This window comes from Hypanus sabinus, chromosome 17, assembly GCF_030144855.1.
Source record: "Hypanus sabinus isolate sHypSab1 chromosome 17, sHypSab1.hap1, whole genome shotgun sequence".
NCBI classification, from domain to species: domain Eukaryota; kingdom Metazoa; phylum Chordata; class Chondrichthyes; order Myliobatiformes; family Dasyatidae; genus Hypanus; species Hypanus sabinus.
Window position 1 is genome coordinate 3,783,302 of NC_082722.1, and position 18,478 is coordinate 3,801,779.

Below are 18,478 nucleotides of genomic sequence, written 5' to 3' on the forward strand. Positions count from 1 at the left end.
GGCCATCAGACTGATTAATTCATGCTGATATAATCGTATTTCTATGCTATATTGATTGTCTTGTACATTCTATTTATTACAAATTACCATAAATTGCACCTTGCACATTAGAGACATAATGTAAAGATTTTTACTCCTCCGTGTACATGAAGGATGTAAGTAATAAAGTCAATTCAATTCAATTCCTACTACCAAAGTGCATGACCTTACACTGTATTCCATCTGCCATTTCTTTGGCCAGTAATGAGGGTAAACTCTCTCCCAAGGAAGTAATGGTTGAAATGGTTTACTCTCCAAAATGGCTTCAAGGCCTCTCTGTCAATCTGTACATAATTATTCTCTGCACCATTTAGGGCAGGGGTAGAAAACCTACCAGCCCGTGAGGAAATATTGGGATACTATGCTTATCCAGCCAGCAATTTTTCCTCATTCTGATTTCACACAACCACACTGATGGGCATGCATGGCGTCTTGTTTCACTGGCCCCAGGTTCTGTTTTGTTCCAAACCAAACACTGGTATATACAAATGACGGGAAGGCAGACTACCTGATTAATATGTATTAGATACTCTCCATGCACGCGCAGGTTTTCAGATGGGATTGTTCAAATTTGTAAACAGAAACAGCATCACTGTGTTTTAACATTTGATGTGGAAGTGGACATTGCATCAGAAGTTTTTCAAATGGAATTGACTGAGATGCAGTGTGACGACATATTGAGATTGAAATTTCATTCTGAACATTTGTCAGTGCTCAACTTCTATAGAAAATATATTCATCCAAGTGGGAAGTATCCTAACTTAGTGGACCATGCAAAAAAGACGGCATCATTGTTTGGCAGCACTTATCGGTGTGAGTGATTATTTTCAAAACTGAAGCACACCAAGAACCATTTGAGAACAAGATTGATTGATGCCCATCTGGATAATGTCTTGCTCTTGGCATTAACGAGTCTGACACCCAGTATTGAGAAGCTTTCAAGCAACAAACAGCATCAAGTTTCACATTGATTTATCGATTGTTTGCATTAAAATTTTCTTTTTTATTATACAGTACTTAATTTACCACCATTCAATGCATCGTGTTCATACGTTTTATGTTTAAAGATTCTTTGTGTCCTTTTAATAGATTCAAAACATGCCTTGATTGAAATAAATTGCAATTAAACTGAGCTCTTTGATTACTGATTGGCATCCTTGGTTAAGTACAAATGATTTTCTAACATGTGATATTCATTAATTTCAGGCAAAACATAACTAGATGCATTTAAATGGATGATTTCCATATTTCAGTTTTTATGGTATTTATCTGGCTCATTAATACGTGATCCGGTCCACAGAGGCAAAAATGTTGCCGACCCTGGTTTAGGGAATGTGATGCAAAAGCTAAGGGCTGTCCACTTCTATCGCTCATTACATGTGATATAATATATGACACACCATAAGGTGAGACATCACAGGCAAGCTTCACTAGACAATGTGAAACAATGTCTGACAACACCACTTCCTTCACCTTTTTGAAAGCAACCTCACATTGCTTTATCCATTTCCATTTCTTCCCAGTCCATTGTAGCAAGTTAAAGGGTGGAACACAGTAGCCAGGTTTGGCAGGAACCTGATACAGTAATGACAAATCCTAAAATGGACTGCAAATGTAACACACTCTCTTTTCTTGGGGCTTCCACCACTGCATGAATTTCCTCAGCGCACTAGTGTAACCTTGTGCATTGATGGTGTGACCACAGTAATTGATGCTTGGCTTTAAAGAATTCACACTTGCTGCATGGTGCTTCAAGTCCATAATCTTTTTAAGGCAGTCTTGAGATTTTGGAGATATTTCTTGTCATCTTCACTAGAAACAATGATATCATCCAAGTAACACTGAATGCCAAGGCAGCCTTGCAGCACCCAGTTCATAGATTTCTGCCAGAGTGCAAATGTAGATACTACTCCAAAGACCAGCCTATTATAGTGATTATGCCCTTTGTGACCTCCAGGTGTATTTGTAAAGATATCCTCTACCATGGGTTGAGGGCAGTGATTTCAGTCCTGGGTTAATAGAGACCTTAAAATCATCACAGATCCTGACAGACCCATTCTTCTTGGCTACTGGGAACACAGGCATTGCCCATGGGCTGCAGTGTACCTTGGAAAGAATTCCTGCAGTCTCCGTGCGATCTCTCTCACTGGCTTCTTTATCATGGATGGTATAACGAACCAGACAGGCTTTGGAAACCCTGGGTGTTTCATTTCCATTTAACACTATTTTACCCTTGATATTTTTGCATTTTCCAATGCCATCCCCGAACACTACTGTGACATTGTACAGTATCTTTCTTAATTCACTTTCAGCTGACTCTATTACAGGGCATGTGGCATGCAAATTGTGGATGAATCTTCAATCAAGCTGTTGTTTTCTCAGCTACTCAAGTCCACACAATCGTTAGTTGTTGTATTTCCCTGTAACAAATGCCATTGCCAGAGGAATTGCCTTTTCTCCAATGTAAGCTCTTCACTGAATATCTGCAGGCTTCATTTTAGTATCTTTGAACTGCTGTTCAAACTCATTTTGTGGAATGACTGAAACATCTGAGCCAGTGTTCAATTCTATTTTAATTAATTTGCCATTTACTTCTGGTGCAAGTCATATTGCTGGTCTCTTGTTAATTTTCACATTGTATATCTCAAGACTATTCAGTTCTGTGTCATTCTCACTATTTTCATTAACAGCATGACTATTAGTGCTCTTTTTGAAACTGCATCTTGACATTTATTTTTTTCTCTTCCCTGTGCAGTCCATTTATTTTTGTCTGCCTGATATGTTCTTTATACATGTCCTACTTTGTTGCATTTTCTACAATTTTCACCTTTAAATCTACATTGGTCTGGCGAATGTGAGGCCCTGCCACAATGGTAAAATGATTTGCTCAACGAGGCTGGTTTCTGTTGAAACGCCGTTTCATTACTGACTGCAACTCAATTGACTCTGTCTGCTGGTTCCATTGATGCAGCAATTCCAACTGCTCTTTTAACTGTAAATTGTGCTTTAGATAGAAGCTATTTTTGAATGCTTTCTTGTAAGATTCCACAAAGTAAATGACCTCAGTGCATAATTAATCATCAGTAGCCATCAATCCCAGGGGATCATGGGTTTGCACATCTGGTGGACTGTGTCCACTCCAGGGCGGGAAGGTTTGAAGAACCGGCTGTTGCCCATGCAGTGGGCTGCCCCCCTCCATGTCACTGATGTAGTCCAAGGGAAGGGCAGGCACCCATAGAGCTTGGAACCAGCATCGTCGCAGAGGTTGCCAAAGTGAAGTTGTAAACAACATCAAACTGCCTTAGGAACTCTCAAAGCCTTTCTCATGAATGGATACGGCTGCAAGGCAGTGGAGGTCTAAAATCAGAGTTTTCCTTCTCCTAGGCGGGCTGCCGTTCAAGGCTGATGAGCCCCATCTGCCCAAAGCGACTGGTTTTGAGAGCCAGTGGCCTGCCTTTGCCCCTTCTCTTGTCAGTAGACACAGTTCTGCTGGGCCTAGTAGCTAAGCTACACATGAAGGCCAGGAGTTGGACTTGGTTGTTAGAGGCTGTTAGAGATGCATGCCATTTGGAATACTTTCTAGGTAATGGGAGCTTATCCCCACTACCACACCCAGCTATGACAACTTTAGGAACTGCATAATTAAGCTCATCACTGAACTAACAATGCTTAAACAACCTCTTCAATTAGACCACATATGTTCCCCTTCCTTTTGATTCTGCTTATGAAACCTAAAGCATTCTCTAATAAACAATGGTTTTGGTCCTAAATGTTCCTGCTGTACTTTAACTAAATCAGCAAAGGTCATTTCAGCTGGTTTGGTTGAAGCAGACTAAGCAAACTGCATGCTTTTCCACCAATGAACTCAGCAAAACAGATTATTATTTCTCATTCACTATTCAATTTGCTTTAAAGTATTGCTCAATTCACTCACTATACATATTAGTTATCTCTTGTGCAATCAAACACATCTATCTCTCTAACGTAGCCAGCAGTTTCTGCTTTTTTTATTTATGATTATTATTACCAGGCACTTACTGTTTATGAACCCGTGAACTCATATGTTTCTGCCTTTTTTAAAAACTAAACTATTTCTCTCTTCTGAAGAAAGCATGTGGGCTTTTTTTAAGCTCAAATATCACCCAATGCTTCAATGGGTCCTCTCAGGTTCGTTTTAAAAATACATCATCACCACTGTTGTGATTTGTTACTCCAAAACATAAAGAAAAGAAAAACAGGGAAACAGGGAGCCAGGAGATAACTTACGTACATTTAATGTTGTTTTAACTTTTAATGAGGCACCCACAAAGGATGTGCTGGCATGATGACATATACTTTCACATATAACCAGTAATTAATTATTTAAACAACAAAGACTGTTTAATGAAACTATATTATTGCTATATACAAGATTAATCTATTACTCAAATATTACTGAAATACTAAATACACAACAAAGAAGGTAAGCAATTTTAAATTACCTGGTGTTATCACGTCAAAGGATCTGTCCTGGGCCTAGCACATGAGTGCAATTAAGAAAAAAGCATGGCAGCGCTTCTACTTGCTTAGAAGTTTGTGAATATTCAGCATAACATCTAAAACTTTGACAAACTACTATAGATTTGTTATGTAGACTATATTGACATTGAACAGAATACCAATGGCTTTGATCAGAAAATCCTACAGAAAGTATTGGATACAGCCTGGTCCATGATGGGCAAAGCCCTCCCACCACACTTACATGGAACACTGTCACAGGAAAGCAGCACCCTCCCCCCACCACCCAGGCCATGTTCTATTCTTACGGTTGCCATCAGGAAGAAGGTACAGTCGTTTCAGAACCACTACAACCAGGTTCAAGAATAACTTCACTCTCCTCCTCACTGAACTGTTCGCACAACCTAAGGAGTCTTCATCTCACGTTATCAATATTTATTGCTTATTTATTGTTATTCTTATTAGCAGCATTATTTTTCTTTCATATTTGCACAGTTCGTTGTCTTTTGCACACTGGCTCTTTGTCCATCCTGTTGGGTGTGATCTTCCATTGATTCTATTGTGTTTCTTGGAGTTACAATGCACGCTTGCAAGAAAATGAATCTCAAGGATTGTATAGCAGCACAGATACCAAGGAGCAGATTGGGAGGCAGATTTTGGAAAGGTGCAAAAATAACAGGGTTGTTATCATGGGTGACTTTAACTTCTCTAATATTGATTGACACTTGATTAGTTCCAAGGGTCTAGATGGGGCAGAGTTTGTTAAGTATGTCCAGGATGGATTCCTGTCACAGTACGTTGACAGGCCGACTAGGGGGACTGCCATACAAGATCTAGGATTAGGTAACAAACCAGGTCAGGTCACTAATCTGTCAGTGGGTGAGCATCTGGGGGACAGTGATCAGTGCTCCCTGACCTTTAGCATTATCATGGAAAGGATAGAATCAGAGAGGACAGGAAGAGTTTTAATTGGGGAAGGGAAAATAATCAGGTTATAAGGCTAGAACTTGCGGGTGTGAATTGGGATGGTTTTTGCAGGAAAATGTACTATGGACATGTGGTCGATGTTTAAGGATCTCTTGCAGGATGTTAGGGATAAATTTGTCCCAGTGAGTAAGATAAAGAATGATAGGGTGAAGGAACCATGGGTGACAAGTGAAGTGGAAAATCTAGTCAGGTGGAAGAAGGCAGCATACACGAGGTTTTGGAAGCAAGGATCAGATGGGTCTATTGAGGAATATAGGGTAGCAAGAAAGGAGCTTAAGAAGGGGCTGAGAAGAGCAAGAAGGGGACATGAGAAGGCCTTGGCGAGAAGGGTAAAGGAAAACCTCAAGGCATTCTTCAATTATGTGAAGAACAAAAGGATGACAGGAGAGAAGGTAGGACAGATTAGAGATAATAGTGGGAAGATGTGCCTGGAGGCTGTGGAAGTGAGCGAGGTCCTCAATGAATACTTCTCTTCGGTATTCACCACTGAGAGGAAACTTGATGACGGTGAGGACAATATGAGTGAGGTTGATGTTCTGGAGCTTGTTGATATTAAGGGAGAAGAGGTGTTGGAGTTGTTAAAATACATTAGGACAGATAAGTCCCCGGGGCCTGACAGAATATTCTCCAGGCTGCTCCACGAGGCAAGGGAAGAGATTGCTGAACCTCTGGCTAGGATCTTTATGTCCTCGTTGTCCACGGGAATGGTACCAGAGGATTGGAGGGAGGTGAATGTTGTCCCCTTGTTCAAAAAAGGTAATAGGGATAGTCCAGGTAATTATAGACCAGTGAGCCTTATGTCTGTGGTGGGAAAGCTGTTGGAAAAGATTCTTAGAGATAGGATCTATGGGCATTTAGAGAATCATGGTCTGATCAGGGACAGTCAGTATGGCTTTGTGAAGGGCAGATTGTGCCTAACAAGCCTGATAGAGTTCTTTGAGGAGGTTACCAGGCATATAGATGAGGGTAGTGCAGTGGATGTGATCTACATGGATTTTAGTAAGGCATTTGACAAGGTTCCACACAGTAGGCTTATTCAGAAAGTCAGAAGGCATGGGATCTAGGGAAGTTTGGCCACGTGGATTCAGAATTGGCTTGCCTGTAGAAGGCAGAGGGTTGTGGTGGAGAGAGTACATTCAGATTGGAAGGTTGTGACTAGTGGTGTCCCACAAGGATCTGTTCTCGGACCTCTACTTTTTGGGATTTTTATTAACGATCTGGATGTGGGGGTATAAGGGTGGGTTAGCAAGTTTGCAGACGACACAAAGGTTGGTGGTGTTGTAGATAGTGTAGAGGATTGTCGAAGATTGCAGAGAGACATTGATAGGATGCAGAAGTGGGCTGAGAAGTGGCAGATGGAGTTCAACCCAGAGAAGTGTGAGGTGGTACATTTTGGAAGGACAAACACCTAGGCAGAGTACAAAGTAAATGGCAGGATACTTGGCAGTGTGGAGGAGCAGAGGGATCTGGGGTACATGTCCGCAGATCCCAGAAAGTTGCCTCACAGGTAGATAGGGTAGTTAAGAAAGCTTATGGGGTGTTAGCTTTCATAAGTCGAGGGATAGAGTTCAAGAGATGCAATGTAATGATGCAGCTCTATAAAACTCTGGTTAGGCCACACTTGGAGTACTGTGTCCAGTTCTGGTCGCCTCAGTATAGGAAGGATGTGGAAACATTGGAAGGGGTACAGAGGAGATTTAGCAGGATGCTGCCTTGTTTAGAGAGTATGGATTATGATCAGAGATTAAGAGAGCTAGGGCTTTACTCCCTTGGAGAGAAGGAGGATGAGAGGAGACATGACAGAGGTGTACAGGATATTAAGAGGAATAGACAGAGTGGACAGCCAGTGCCTCTTCCCCAGGGCACCACTGCCCAGTACAAGAGGACATGACTTTAAGGTAAGGGCAGGGAAGTTCAAGGGGGATATTACAGGAAGGTTTTTCACTCAGAGAGTGGTTGGTGCGTGGAATGCACTGCCTGAGTCAATGGTGGAGGCAGATACACTAGTGAAGTTTAAGAGGCTATTAGACAGGTATATGGAGGAATTTAAGGTGGGAGGTTATATGGGAGGCAGGGTTTGAGGGTCAGCACAACATTGTGGGCTGAAGGGCCTGTAGTGTGCTGTACTATTCTATGTTCTGTATGGGGACATACCTAACTCTACTTTGAACTTTGAAATAAAGAATACTCCACATACTCTATGACAAGGCAGTTTTTCCCAGTGCTCATGTGGTTCACTTTGCAGGCTTGAATGCAGCCAAAGGAGAAATTGTTCAATATAATATTGCATTGGGCTGAATTGAAAGGGCTGGATGGGAACTGAAAACAGAGAGCCCCAGTGGGATGGAGTTGAGATGGGCTGTATGTAAACATGCTGCCAGGTGTTCACTATATTATGGATATACGTGGAAGGAACAAGTAAACTCAAGTTAAGGTAGGAAGGAACATGTGATGGGGAATATGAAACAATTTATCTGACTCAGTATCACAACACTACCTGCATCTGTACCATGCCTTTAGAACAGCAAAACATCCCTTGGCATTTTATGGCATTGGTTTCTACACCAAGATTTAGTGAAAACTTTTGCTTTGCATGTCATCCAGGCAGGTTATTTCACACAAAAGAACATCATGGTAGTGAAAAGAAGACAAAATACACAATATAGTGTTGCAGCTACAGAGAAACTGCAGTGCAGGTGAACAAATAAAATGCAAGAACTACAATGAAGTAGATTGGGAGATCAAGAACCTGTTATTAACAAATGAGAGTTCTCTTCTGAAAGCATTAGGATACAGCCTGTTGTGAGTCTGGTTGCATGTGTTCTCAATCTTTTGTATTTTTTGTCTTATGGGAGAGGGGAGAGGAGGGAATGTCTGGGGTAGGAGGGATTCTTGATTATGTTGACTTAATAGGAGCATGAGCAGTGAAAATTTAACACCGCACTTCATAAGGTGATAAATTAAGGCTGGTGATGCAAAACTTGATCAGAAAGTTTCAATAGGCAATTCTAAAAAGAATAGCTTGTGCATTTTAAATCAAAAATTCTGGAGCTTAATAACTAGATTATAAGACCCAAAGTACTTGCATTAAGTCACACATTGTGAATGTGCATGTGCCAGGTGTTGATCAAGTAAGAATGCTCACATCATTAAGATGCATTTCCATATTGATGGTAGCTTTTCTAAACATGTTGTTTCCTTCTGAGCACCTACCATTTTCTCCTTCAGTGCCCTCCTGGATTTTCATCTTTGCTTGTTCCTGTGCTTGCATTAGGATTTGTTCTTTATAGTAATCAAATAATTCCATTGGAAGTTTCTTGCCTGGTTGTCTAGGTGGCAGCAACAGTGTATTAAGTGAACTATAGCCTCTCGTCATCCTCAGAACCTTTCAGTGGAAAGACAAACCAGAGAATTCAATGTTATAAGGTGTTTTATAAGAAAGACAGGCTGCATTTAGTACAGAAAATGGTGGCAACACTCAGCAGGCCAGACATCATCAGCCAGAAGAGAAATAGAGTTAACATAGCAGATTTCCAGCACCTGTATCTTTCTAATTTTCATATTAAAAATACATTTGTTTCACCGGAGGAGAAGCTGTATGCAGTTGGAAGAAGTGAAGCAGAACACGTTTTACTGGATTACCGGTCTCACATCTTATTTTTGCCTGTCATCAATCACCATTTCACTTGTATCAGTTTTGTATCATTCCTTTAGTCTATAGGAAAACCCTTTTTAAATTTTTTCCTCTGAGTAATCACTGCATGTGCGCGCGCACACACACACACACACACACAGACACACACACACACACACACACACACACACACACACACACACACACACACACACACACACAGAGACACACACACAGAAAGCTGATGCTATGCTGGTTCAGAGTTGCCAATTCAAAGGTGAACAATAGAGCTTCACACAAAGTGTAGGAGGAACTCAGCGAGTCTGGCAGCAACTACGAAGGAAAATTTCAGTCAACATTTCAGGTTGAGATCCTTCATCTGGACTCAAGCTCCAACTCCTGTCATTACTAAACTCTCTGATTTCACCTTCTCCAAAGTGGAATGTTCTGTCCTCAGCAAAGCCTCATCTTTGTCCCCTGCACCAGACCTGAACAAGTTCTGTGCTTTCATGATGTCAAGATCTTCTTCTGTTGCCTCTGTGCCTACTTCTTCAGCAAGCATTCAGCCACCGCACATCAGTGACCCTTTCTCCCACATCAAACCCTCCTCAGACAACCCTCTGCTCTTCTGCCCTTTCCAGCTTCTTACTTTTCTAACTAGACTGGATATCAACTATCTAGATACCACTCCCCTCACTCACTCCAACCTCAAACATGCTGAACACACTACTCTACACTCTTCACACAAATCCCAGCCTCACCAGCACACCTGTAGACAAGCCTAGTGCCACTGCAGAAACTGCACAGCAGCTCCTCTTACCTGCAGTTGTACCCCATCAAGGATCATCAGGCCACTGTTTCCCTGAACATTACTTACCTCATCACCTCTGGAGATCTCTCCTCTACACCATCTAACCAGATTGTTCCCCAACCCCACACTGTCTACCTCTACTTCCAGGCTGAAAACAGTCTAAATGAAGGGTCTCAAGTTAAAATGCCCATTTCCTTCCATAGATGCTTCCTGACCCAAGGGGTTCCTCCAGTACATTGTGTGTTACTTCAGAGGCAAGCATCTGTTGTCTCTTATGTGTGAACAAAGGAGCTTGGCTACAATTCTTCCTGTTATGAATCCCTCCCTCAAACCTCACAACAAAATCCAACATCCCTGCTTTGTGCTGTCCTGCAAAGATTTACCCAAAATAAAGATTGAACAATAATACACAGGCACAACTTCATGCCTGTATTCAGATGCTCCTGATAGCCAATGGCCAGCCAGATTTTCCAAGAATATTTCTAGCAGCCAAAATAATTGTTGGCATCTATATGGGCTATAGTATTGACATTATTCCCAATAACTACAGTATTTTCTATTACGTAGCCTAACATCATCACAATCAGTCCTTCACTAGCTTTGAGAAAATGTAATTTCCAATGGTTTACTGATAGATTCAGGTCATATTTCAAACTGAAATTTCTGGCACACTAAATTGCCTGTGTAAATGAACTGATACATCATAATTTATGATAGGAACTAAAATGCAAAGAGTATAAAATTGTCATAAATTACAATCACTGTTCCAAGAAAGCAACAGCATGCTTGGAATTTCCTTGCCTGTGTAACACCAGTTACTCTCAGTGCTTTTCTGTTGTGAAATTATGAAGTCACCCGAATCACATGAGTCTCCCTCACTAAACTATACTGAAAACCTAATTTATTGCATTAATGAGTTTTTAATGGCGTACCAAGCCATAATTATTTCTTTTAAAAATTTCTGGCTCTAACTAAATTAATGTTTGCATATTGAAACTAACCTGCATCAATATTCCAAAGTACAAAGGATAGAAGATGGAAAACAATTACATAAATGTTCCATCGTGGAGTGGCACTTTTTGTGTGCTGAGATTAAATTTCAATGAAAAGTCATTCAGTTTGAGAAGTTACTGTGAGCTCCATTATCCATGATTTTCCAGATAAAACTAAACATACAGATTAGGGTCTGGAATAAGCCGATAGCTTGCTCTGTCATTTCATAAGATTGAGCCTGCTTTGATTCAGACTTCAACTCTGCACTCCTATCCACACCATTAACCTTTCACTTCCTTGCTTATCAAGAATTGATCTTATACAGTGCATTTAGAAGATCAGGCTTTCAAACAGATTTTTGTTAGCCAATCAGGAATCACCTTTTTAAAGGGTCTTTACAATTAAAAAAAAATTAAAAACACATTTTTAAAAAATCGATATTTAGCTTCTATCTTAATTAAACCATGTATAGCACTTAAAAGGTGATCTTTTGACTGTATGGTGTGCTGCCTGTGGAATTTTTTCATGTTATTAACTATTCATCTAGCAAGCACGGGGAGTAGGAATCGCTTTAACCTGTCACCTGACTGCACCAGGTATCAAGAAAAGGAGAAAGGTTGCTTGGTGGTTGTGTGTAGCTCTCTGTGAGGCTGATAATAGGTCTTGCTGCTTCACTATTAATGGCAAATTCAGAGCCTTTGAGTTGGCAATGGGTGGCAGCCAGTCAATTTGGAGAAAAGTAATTTAATGGGGAAGGTTTTCATTTAGGTCACTCCTAACCCTAGGTACTGTATATGTAAATGCAATAAACTGATCTGTCCCTCACAAGACCATGATAAGGGCAGGAGTAAGCCACCAAACCCCTCAAACCCATTATGTCATTCAGTTCCAGACACCATCTCCTTACTGTGCCACTTTCCCACAGACGTTAATTCCCTAGGCTTTCAAAATGTATCCAACTTTTCTGTAAGTACCTCCAGTGACCTGGTCTCCATGATACTTCTGGGTATTATCACCCTCTGTGAGAAGTAATAGAAACATAGGAAATAGGTGCAGGAGTAGGCCATTTGGCCCTTCGAGCCTGCACCGCCATTCAGTATAATCATGGCTGATCATCCAACTCAGAACCCTGTACCTGCTTTCTCTTCATACCCACTGATCCCTTTAGCCACAAGGGCCATATCTAACTTCCTCTTAAATATAGCCAATGAACCAGCCTCAAGTGTTTTCTGTGGCAGAGAATTCCACAGATTCATCACTCTCTGTGTAAAGAAGTTTCTACTCATCTTCGTCCTAAAAGGCTTCCCCTTTATCCTTAAACTGTGACCGCTAGTTCTGGACTTCCCCCAACATCGGGAACAATCTTCCTGCATCTAGCCTGTCCAATCCCTTTAGAATTTTATGCGTTTCAATAAGATCTCCCCTCAATCTTCTAAATTCCAGCGAATATATCTTCCAGGCGGGAAGATATAAAAAGGAGAGACTGAGTGAGGAAGTTCTCTTTTGGAAGAGGACAGCGAGGCTTTGAGAGGAAGTGCGGCGGCGGCCATTTTCAAATTGTCCAATTACGTCTCAGATCGGAGCTCTGAGAGTCAGGACTGCGCAGGCGCTTGAAGGAGGCCTGGGAAGGCGGGAAGATATAAAAAGAACGCAGCCTTAAGAAGCGGGCAGCTTCGTTTGCGGGCAGCGGAGGGCGCTGGGAGCAGAGTGTAGGGCTTGGGCTCAGGGGGCTTAGGTGGAAGAGGCACAGTAGGCTTATCTTGTAGTTCTTGTTATTTTCAGTTATTTGGGAAGTATGAGTGTGAGGGCAGCTTGTTGTTCTCGGTGTCGGATGTGGGAGGTCCTGGAGTCTCCGAGCCTCCCAGACGTCCACATCTGCGCCAGGTGCGCTGAACTGCAGCTCCTGAAGGACCGAGTTAGGGAACTGGAGCTGCAGCTCGATGACCTTCACCTGGTCAGGGAGAGTGAGGAGGTGATAGAGAGGAGTTACAGGCAGGTGGTCACTCCGGGGCCACGGGAGGCAGATAGGTGGGTCACGATCAGGAAGGGGAAGAGGCAGGTACTAGAGAGTACCCCAGTGGCTGTACCCCTTGACAATAAGTACTCATGTTTGAGTACTGTTGGGGGGGACCGCCTACCTGGTGGAAGTGACAGTGGCCCGGCCTCTGGCACAGAGGACAGCCCTGTAGCTCAGAAGGGTAGGGATAGAAGAAAGAGGACCATAGTAATAGGGGATTCGATAGTCAGGGGTTCAGACAGGCGGTTCTGTGGCGGTGATCGGGAGTCCCGGATGGTAATTTGCCTCCCTGGTGCCAGGGTTCGGGATGTTTCTGATCGCATCCAAGATATCCTGAAGTGGGAGGGTGAGGAGCCAGAGGTCATGGTACATGTAGGTACCAATGACATAGGTAGGAAAGGGGAAGAGGTCCTGAAACGAGAGTATAGGGAGTTAGGAAGGCAGTTAAGAAGAAGGACCGCAAAGGTAGTAATCTCGGGATTACTGCCTGTGCCACGCGACAGTGAGAGTAGAAATGGAATTAGGTGGAGGATGAATGCATGGCTGTGGGATTGGAGCAGGGGGCAGGGATTCAAGTTTCTGGATCATTGGGACCTCTTCTGGGGCAGGAGTGACCTGTTCAAGAAGGACTGGTTACACTTGAATCCTGGGGAGGACCAATATCTTAGCGGGGAGGTTTGCTAGGGCTACAGGGCGGACTTTAAACTAGTAAGATGGGGGGGGCGGGAATCAATTTGAAGAAACTATGGGAGAGGAGGTTAGTTCACCAGTAGAGCAAGTAAAGAGACAGTGTGTGAGGGAGGAGAGGCAGGTGATGGAGAAGGGATGCACTCAGCCCGAAGATGTAGGGGAGAAGAAAGAAAAGGATAATAAATTTGAATGCATTGTTAGGGATGAAAAAAGAGGAGGAGGTGGAGAGTATCTTAAATGTATCTATTTTAACGCTAGAGCATTGTAAGAAAGGTGGATGAGCTTAAAGCGTGGATTGATACCTGGAATTATGATGTTGTAGCTATTAGTGAAACATGGTTGCAGGAAGGGTGTGATTGGCAACTAAATATTCCTGGATTTAGTTGCTTCAGGTGTGATAGAGTAGGAGGGGCCAGAGGAGGAGGTGTTGCATTGCTTGTCCGAGAAAATCTTATGGCGGTGCTTTGGAAGGATAGATTAGAGAGCTCCTCTAGGGAGGCTATTTGGGTGGAATTGAGGAATGGGAAGGGTGTAGTAACACTGATAGGAGTGTATTATAGGCCACCTAATGGGGAGCGTGAGCTGGAAGAGCAAATGTGTAAGGAGATAGCAGATATTTGTAGTAAACACAAGGTGGTGATTGTGGGAGATTTTAATTTTCCACACATAGACTGGGAAGCTCATTCTGTAAAAGGGCTGGATGGTTTAGAGTTTGTGAAATGTGTGCAGGATAGTTTTTTGCAACAATACATAGAACCAACTAGAGATGGGGCAGTGTTGGATCTCCTGTTAGGGAATACGATAGGTCAGCTGACAGATGTATGTGTTGGGGAGCACTTCGGGTCCAGTGATCACAATAGCATTAGCTTCAATATAATTATGGAGAAGGACAGGACAGGACCTAGAGTTGAGATTTTTGATTGGAGAAAGGCTAACTTTGAGGAGATGAGAAGGGATTTAGAGAGAGTGGATTGGGTAAAGTTGTTTTATGGGAAGGATGTAATAGAGAAATGGAGGTCATTTAAGGGTGAAATTATGAGGGTACAGAATCTTTATGTTCTTGTTAGGTTGAAAGGAAAGGTTAAAGGTTTGAAAGCACCATGGTTTTCAAGGGATATTAGAAATTTGGTTGGGAAAAAGAGGGATGTCTACAATAGATATAAGCAGCATGGAGTAAAGGAATTGCTCGAGGAATATAAAGAATGTAAAATGAATCTTAAGAAAGAGATTAGAAAAGCTAAAAGAAGATACGAGGTTGGTTTGGCAAATAAGGTGAAAGTAAATCCGAAAGGTTTCTACAGTTATATTAAAAGCAAGAGGATAGTGAGGGATAAAGTTGGCCCCTTAGAGAATCAGAGTGGTCAGCTATGTGTGGAACCGAAGGAGATGGGAGAGATTTTGAATGATTTCTTCTCTTCGGTATTCACTAAGGAGAAGGATATTGAATTGTGTAAGGTGTGGGAAACAAGTAAGGAAGTTATGGAGCCTATGACATTTAAAGAGATGGAAGTACTGGCGCTTTTAAGAAATTTAAAAGTGGATAAATCTCCAGGTCCTGACAGGATATTCCCCAGGACCTTGAGGGAAGTTTGTGTAGAAATAGCAGGAGCTCTGACGAAGATCTTTAAGATGTCATTAGAAACGGGGATTGTGCTGGAGGATTGGCGTATTGCTCATGTGGTTCCATTGTTTAAAAAGGGTTCTAGAAGTAAGCCTAGCAATTATAGACCTGTCAGTTTGACATCAGTGGTGGGTAAATTAATGGAAAGTATTCTTAGAGATAGTATTAATAATTATCTGGATAGACAGGATCTGATTAGGAGTAGCCAGCATGGATTTGTGTGTGGAAGGTCATGTTTGGCAAATCTTATTGAATTTTTTGAAGAAGTTACGAGGAATGTTGACGAGGGTAAGGCAGTGGATGTAGTCTATATGGACTTCAGCAAAGCCTTTGACAAAGTTCCACATGGAAGGTTAGTTAAGAAGGTTCAGTCGTTAGGTATTAATGCTGGAGTAATAAAATGGATTCAACAGTGGCTAGATGGGAGATGCCAGAGAGTAGTGGTGGATAATTGTTTATCGGGATGGAGGCCGGTGACTAGCGGGGTGCCTCAGGGATCTGTTTTGGGCCCAATGTTGTTTGTAATATATATAAATGATCTGGATGATGGGGTGGTAAATTGGATTAGTAAGTATGCAGATGATTCTAAGGTAGGAGGTGTTGTGGATAATGAGGTGGGTTTTCAAAGCTTGCAGGGAGATTTATGCCGGTTAGAAGAATGGGCTGAACGTTGGCAGATGGAGTTTAATGCTGAGAAGTGTGAGGTTCTACATTTTGGCAGGAATAATCCAAATAGAACATACAGGGTAAATGGTAGTGCATTGAGGAATGCAGAGGAACAGAGAGATCTAGGAATAACAGTGCATAGTTCCCTGAAGGTGAAGTCTCATGTAGATAGGGTGGTGAAGAAGGCTTTTGGAATGCTGGCCTTTATAAATCAAAGCATTGAGTACAGAAGTTAAAATTGTACAAGGCATTGGTAAGGCCAAATTTGGAATATTGTGTGCAGTTCTGGTCACCGAATTATAGGAAAGATATCAATAAATTAGAGAGAGTGCAGAGACGATTTACTAGGATGTTACCTGGGTTCCAGCACTTAAGTTACAGAGAAAGGTTGAACAAGTTAGGTCTCTATTCATTGGAGCCTAGAAGGTTGAGGGGGGATTTGATTGAGGTATTTAAAATTTTGAGAGGGATAGATAGAGTTGACGTGAATAGGCTGTTTCCATTGAGAGTAGGGGAGATTCAAATGAGAGGACATGATTTGAGAGTTAGGGGGCAGAAGTTTAAGGGAAACACGAGGGGGTATTTCTTTACTCAGAGAGTGATAGCTGTGTGGAATGAGCTTCCTGTAGAAGTAGTAGAGGCCAGTTCAGTTGTGTCATTTAAGGTAAAATTGGATAGGTATATGGACAGGAAAGGAGTGGAGGGTTATGGGCTGAGTGCGGGTAGGTGGGACTAGGTGAGATTAAGAGTTCGGCATGGACTAGGAGGGCCGAGATGGCCTGTTTTCGTGCTGTGATTGTTATATATGGTTATATAAGCCCAGTCGATCCAGTCTTTCTTCATTTGAAATTCCTGCCATCCCAGGAATCAATCTGGTGAACCTTCTTTGTACTCCCTCTATGACAAGAATGTCTTTCCTCAGATTAGGGGACCAAAACTGCACACAATACTCCAGGTGTGGTCTCACCAAGGCCTTGTACAACTGCAGTAGAACCTCCCTGCTCCTGTACTCGAATCCTCTTGCTATGAATGCCTACACTATCAGTTTTAAATGACTGCCACTTATTCTCTATTTAGGATTCTACAACTAGTGGCAACTGCTCCCCAAAGCAATGAAATCTACAAACGCTGGAAATCCAAGCAACATGCATAAAATGCTGAGGGAACTCAGCCAGCCAGGCAGCAACTATAGAAAAGAGTAAACAGATGACTTTTCAGGCTGTGAACCTTCATCAGATCCCTAAGGGTCTTGGCTCGAAACGTCAACCGGTTACTCTTTTCCATTGATGCTGCCTGGCCTGTTGAGTTCCTCCAGGATTTTGAGTGAGAAAATTCTCCCCACTTTCCCTGAACACCTCACCCCGCCTCTTTTCTCTGGTGCCATTAACTCTGTTCCCTCCTCTGATCCCAGCTCTAATCCTTATCATGTCTTCACCATTCCCTTCGACCTTGAGCAGAACAGTTTGTCCTCAGTAAAGGCTTCAATTTTGTCGCCCTTCACCCGCAACTCATTAAGTTCCATGCCCGTCATGACTTCAAGCTCTTCCTCTGTCGGCTCCCTCTCCAAGCCCCTTCTTTGGCAAGAATTCCACACCCAGAACGGACGCCCCTCCCCCTTCTCCTGTCTTCAACTCTCTTCCTCTGGTTTTCTGCTCTGGATCTTTTCATCTTCAATTGCCAATGAGACATCAATTGTCTGGAATACAGCACTCCTCTCTCCTCCTCAAACTTTACCCCCCCCCCCCGAACACACTGCGATCCATACTTTCCACACCAATCCCAAGCATACTATCAAACCCGCAGACAAAGTGGGTGCGGTTGTAGTGTGGCGCACTGAGCTCTACCTAAACTCTCAGACACCTCATACCTACCCCTTGAGGAAAATCCTACTCTAGACCATTAGAAAACTGTTTTTCACATGATCACAGATGTCATTAACTCTGGAGATCTCCCATCCACTGCCACCAAACTCAGTTCCCTTACCATGCACTGCTCGCTTCTATCTCTTACCCAAGATCCACAAACCGGACTGTCAGGGTAGGCCTATTACCTCTGTCTGCTCTTGCCCCACTGAACTCGTATCCTCTCACCAGTATTCCATTCTATCCACCTTGGTTCAGTTCCTTCCCAGCTACATCCGCGACACTTCTAATGCTCTCGATCTCCTCAGTAACTTTCAATTCCCTGCCTTGACCACCTCATTTCACCATGGATTTCCAGTCCCCATAAATTTCTGTTCTTCATCAACAAGGCCTCAACACTCTCTGCTTCTTCCTTGACAAAAGAACCAACCAATTCCCCTCCACCACCACACTCCCATGTCTGGCAGAACTGGTCAACAATTTTTCCTTCAGCTCCTCCTACTTTCTTCAAACTCAAGGGATAACCATAGGCACCCATGTGGACCCAGCTCTGCCTGCTTCTTCATTGTAGCACAGTCCATGTTCTAAGCCTTCCCCGATAATAGCTCCAACTGTTCCTCTAGAACACCAATGACTGCACAGGGGGACAAAATCAAAAAGG

At 42.6% G+C, this 18,478-nt stretch overlaps 1 protein-coding gene across 4 annotated transcripts in view; it reads right to left on the bottom strand.

The window, feature by feature from the left end:
* The window catches only part of hydin (HYDIN axonemal central pair apparatus protein), a 1,146,554-nt gene that overhangs the window by 434,431 nt on the left and 693,645 nt on the right, over positions 1-18,478 (bottom strand). For all 4 annotated transcript variants that reach the window (XM_059992477.1, XM_059992476.1, XM_059992474.1 and 1 more), the window contains one exon: positions 8,737-8,908. In XM_059992477.1, the coding sequence (XP_059848460.1) occupies positions 8,737-8,908 (172 nt within the window). The remainder of the gene's footprint in view (positions 1-8,736; positions 8,909-18,478) is intronic.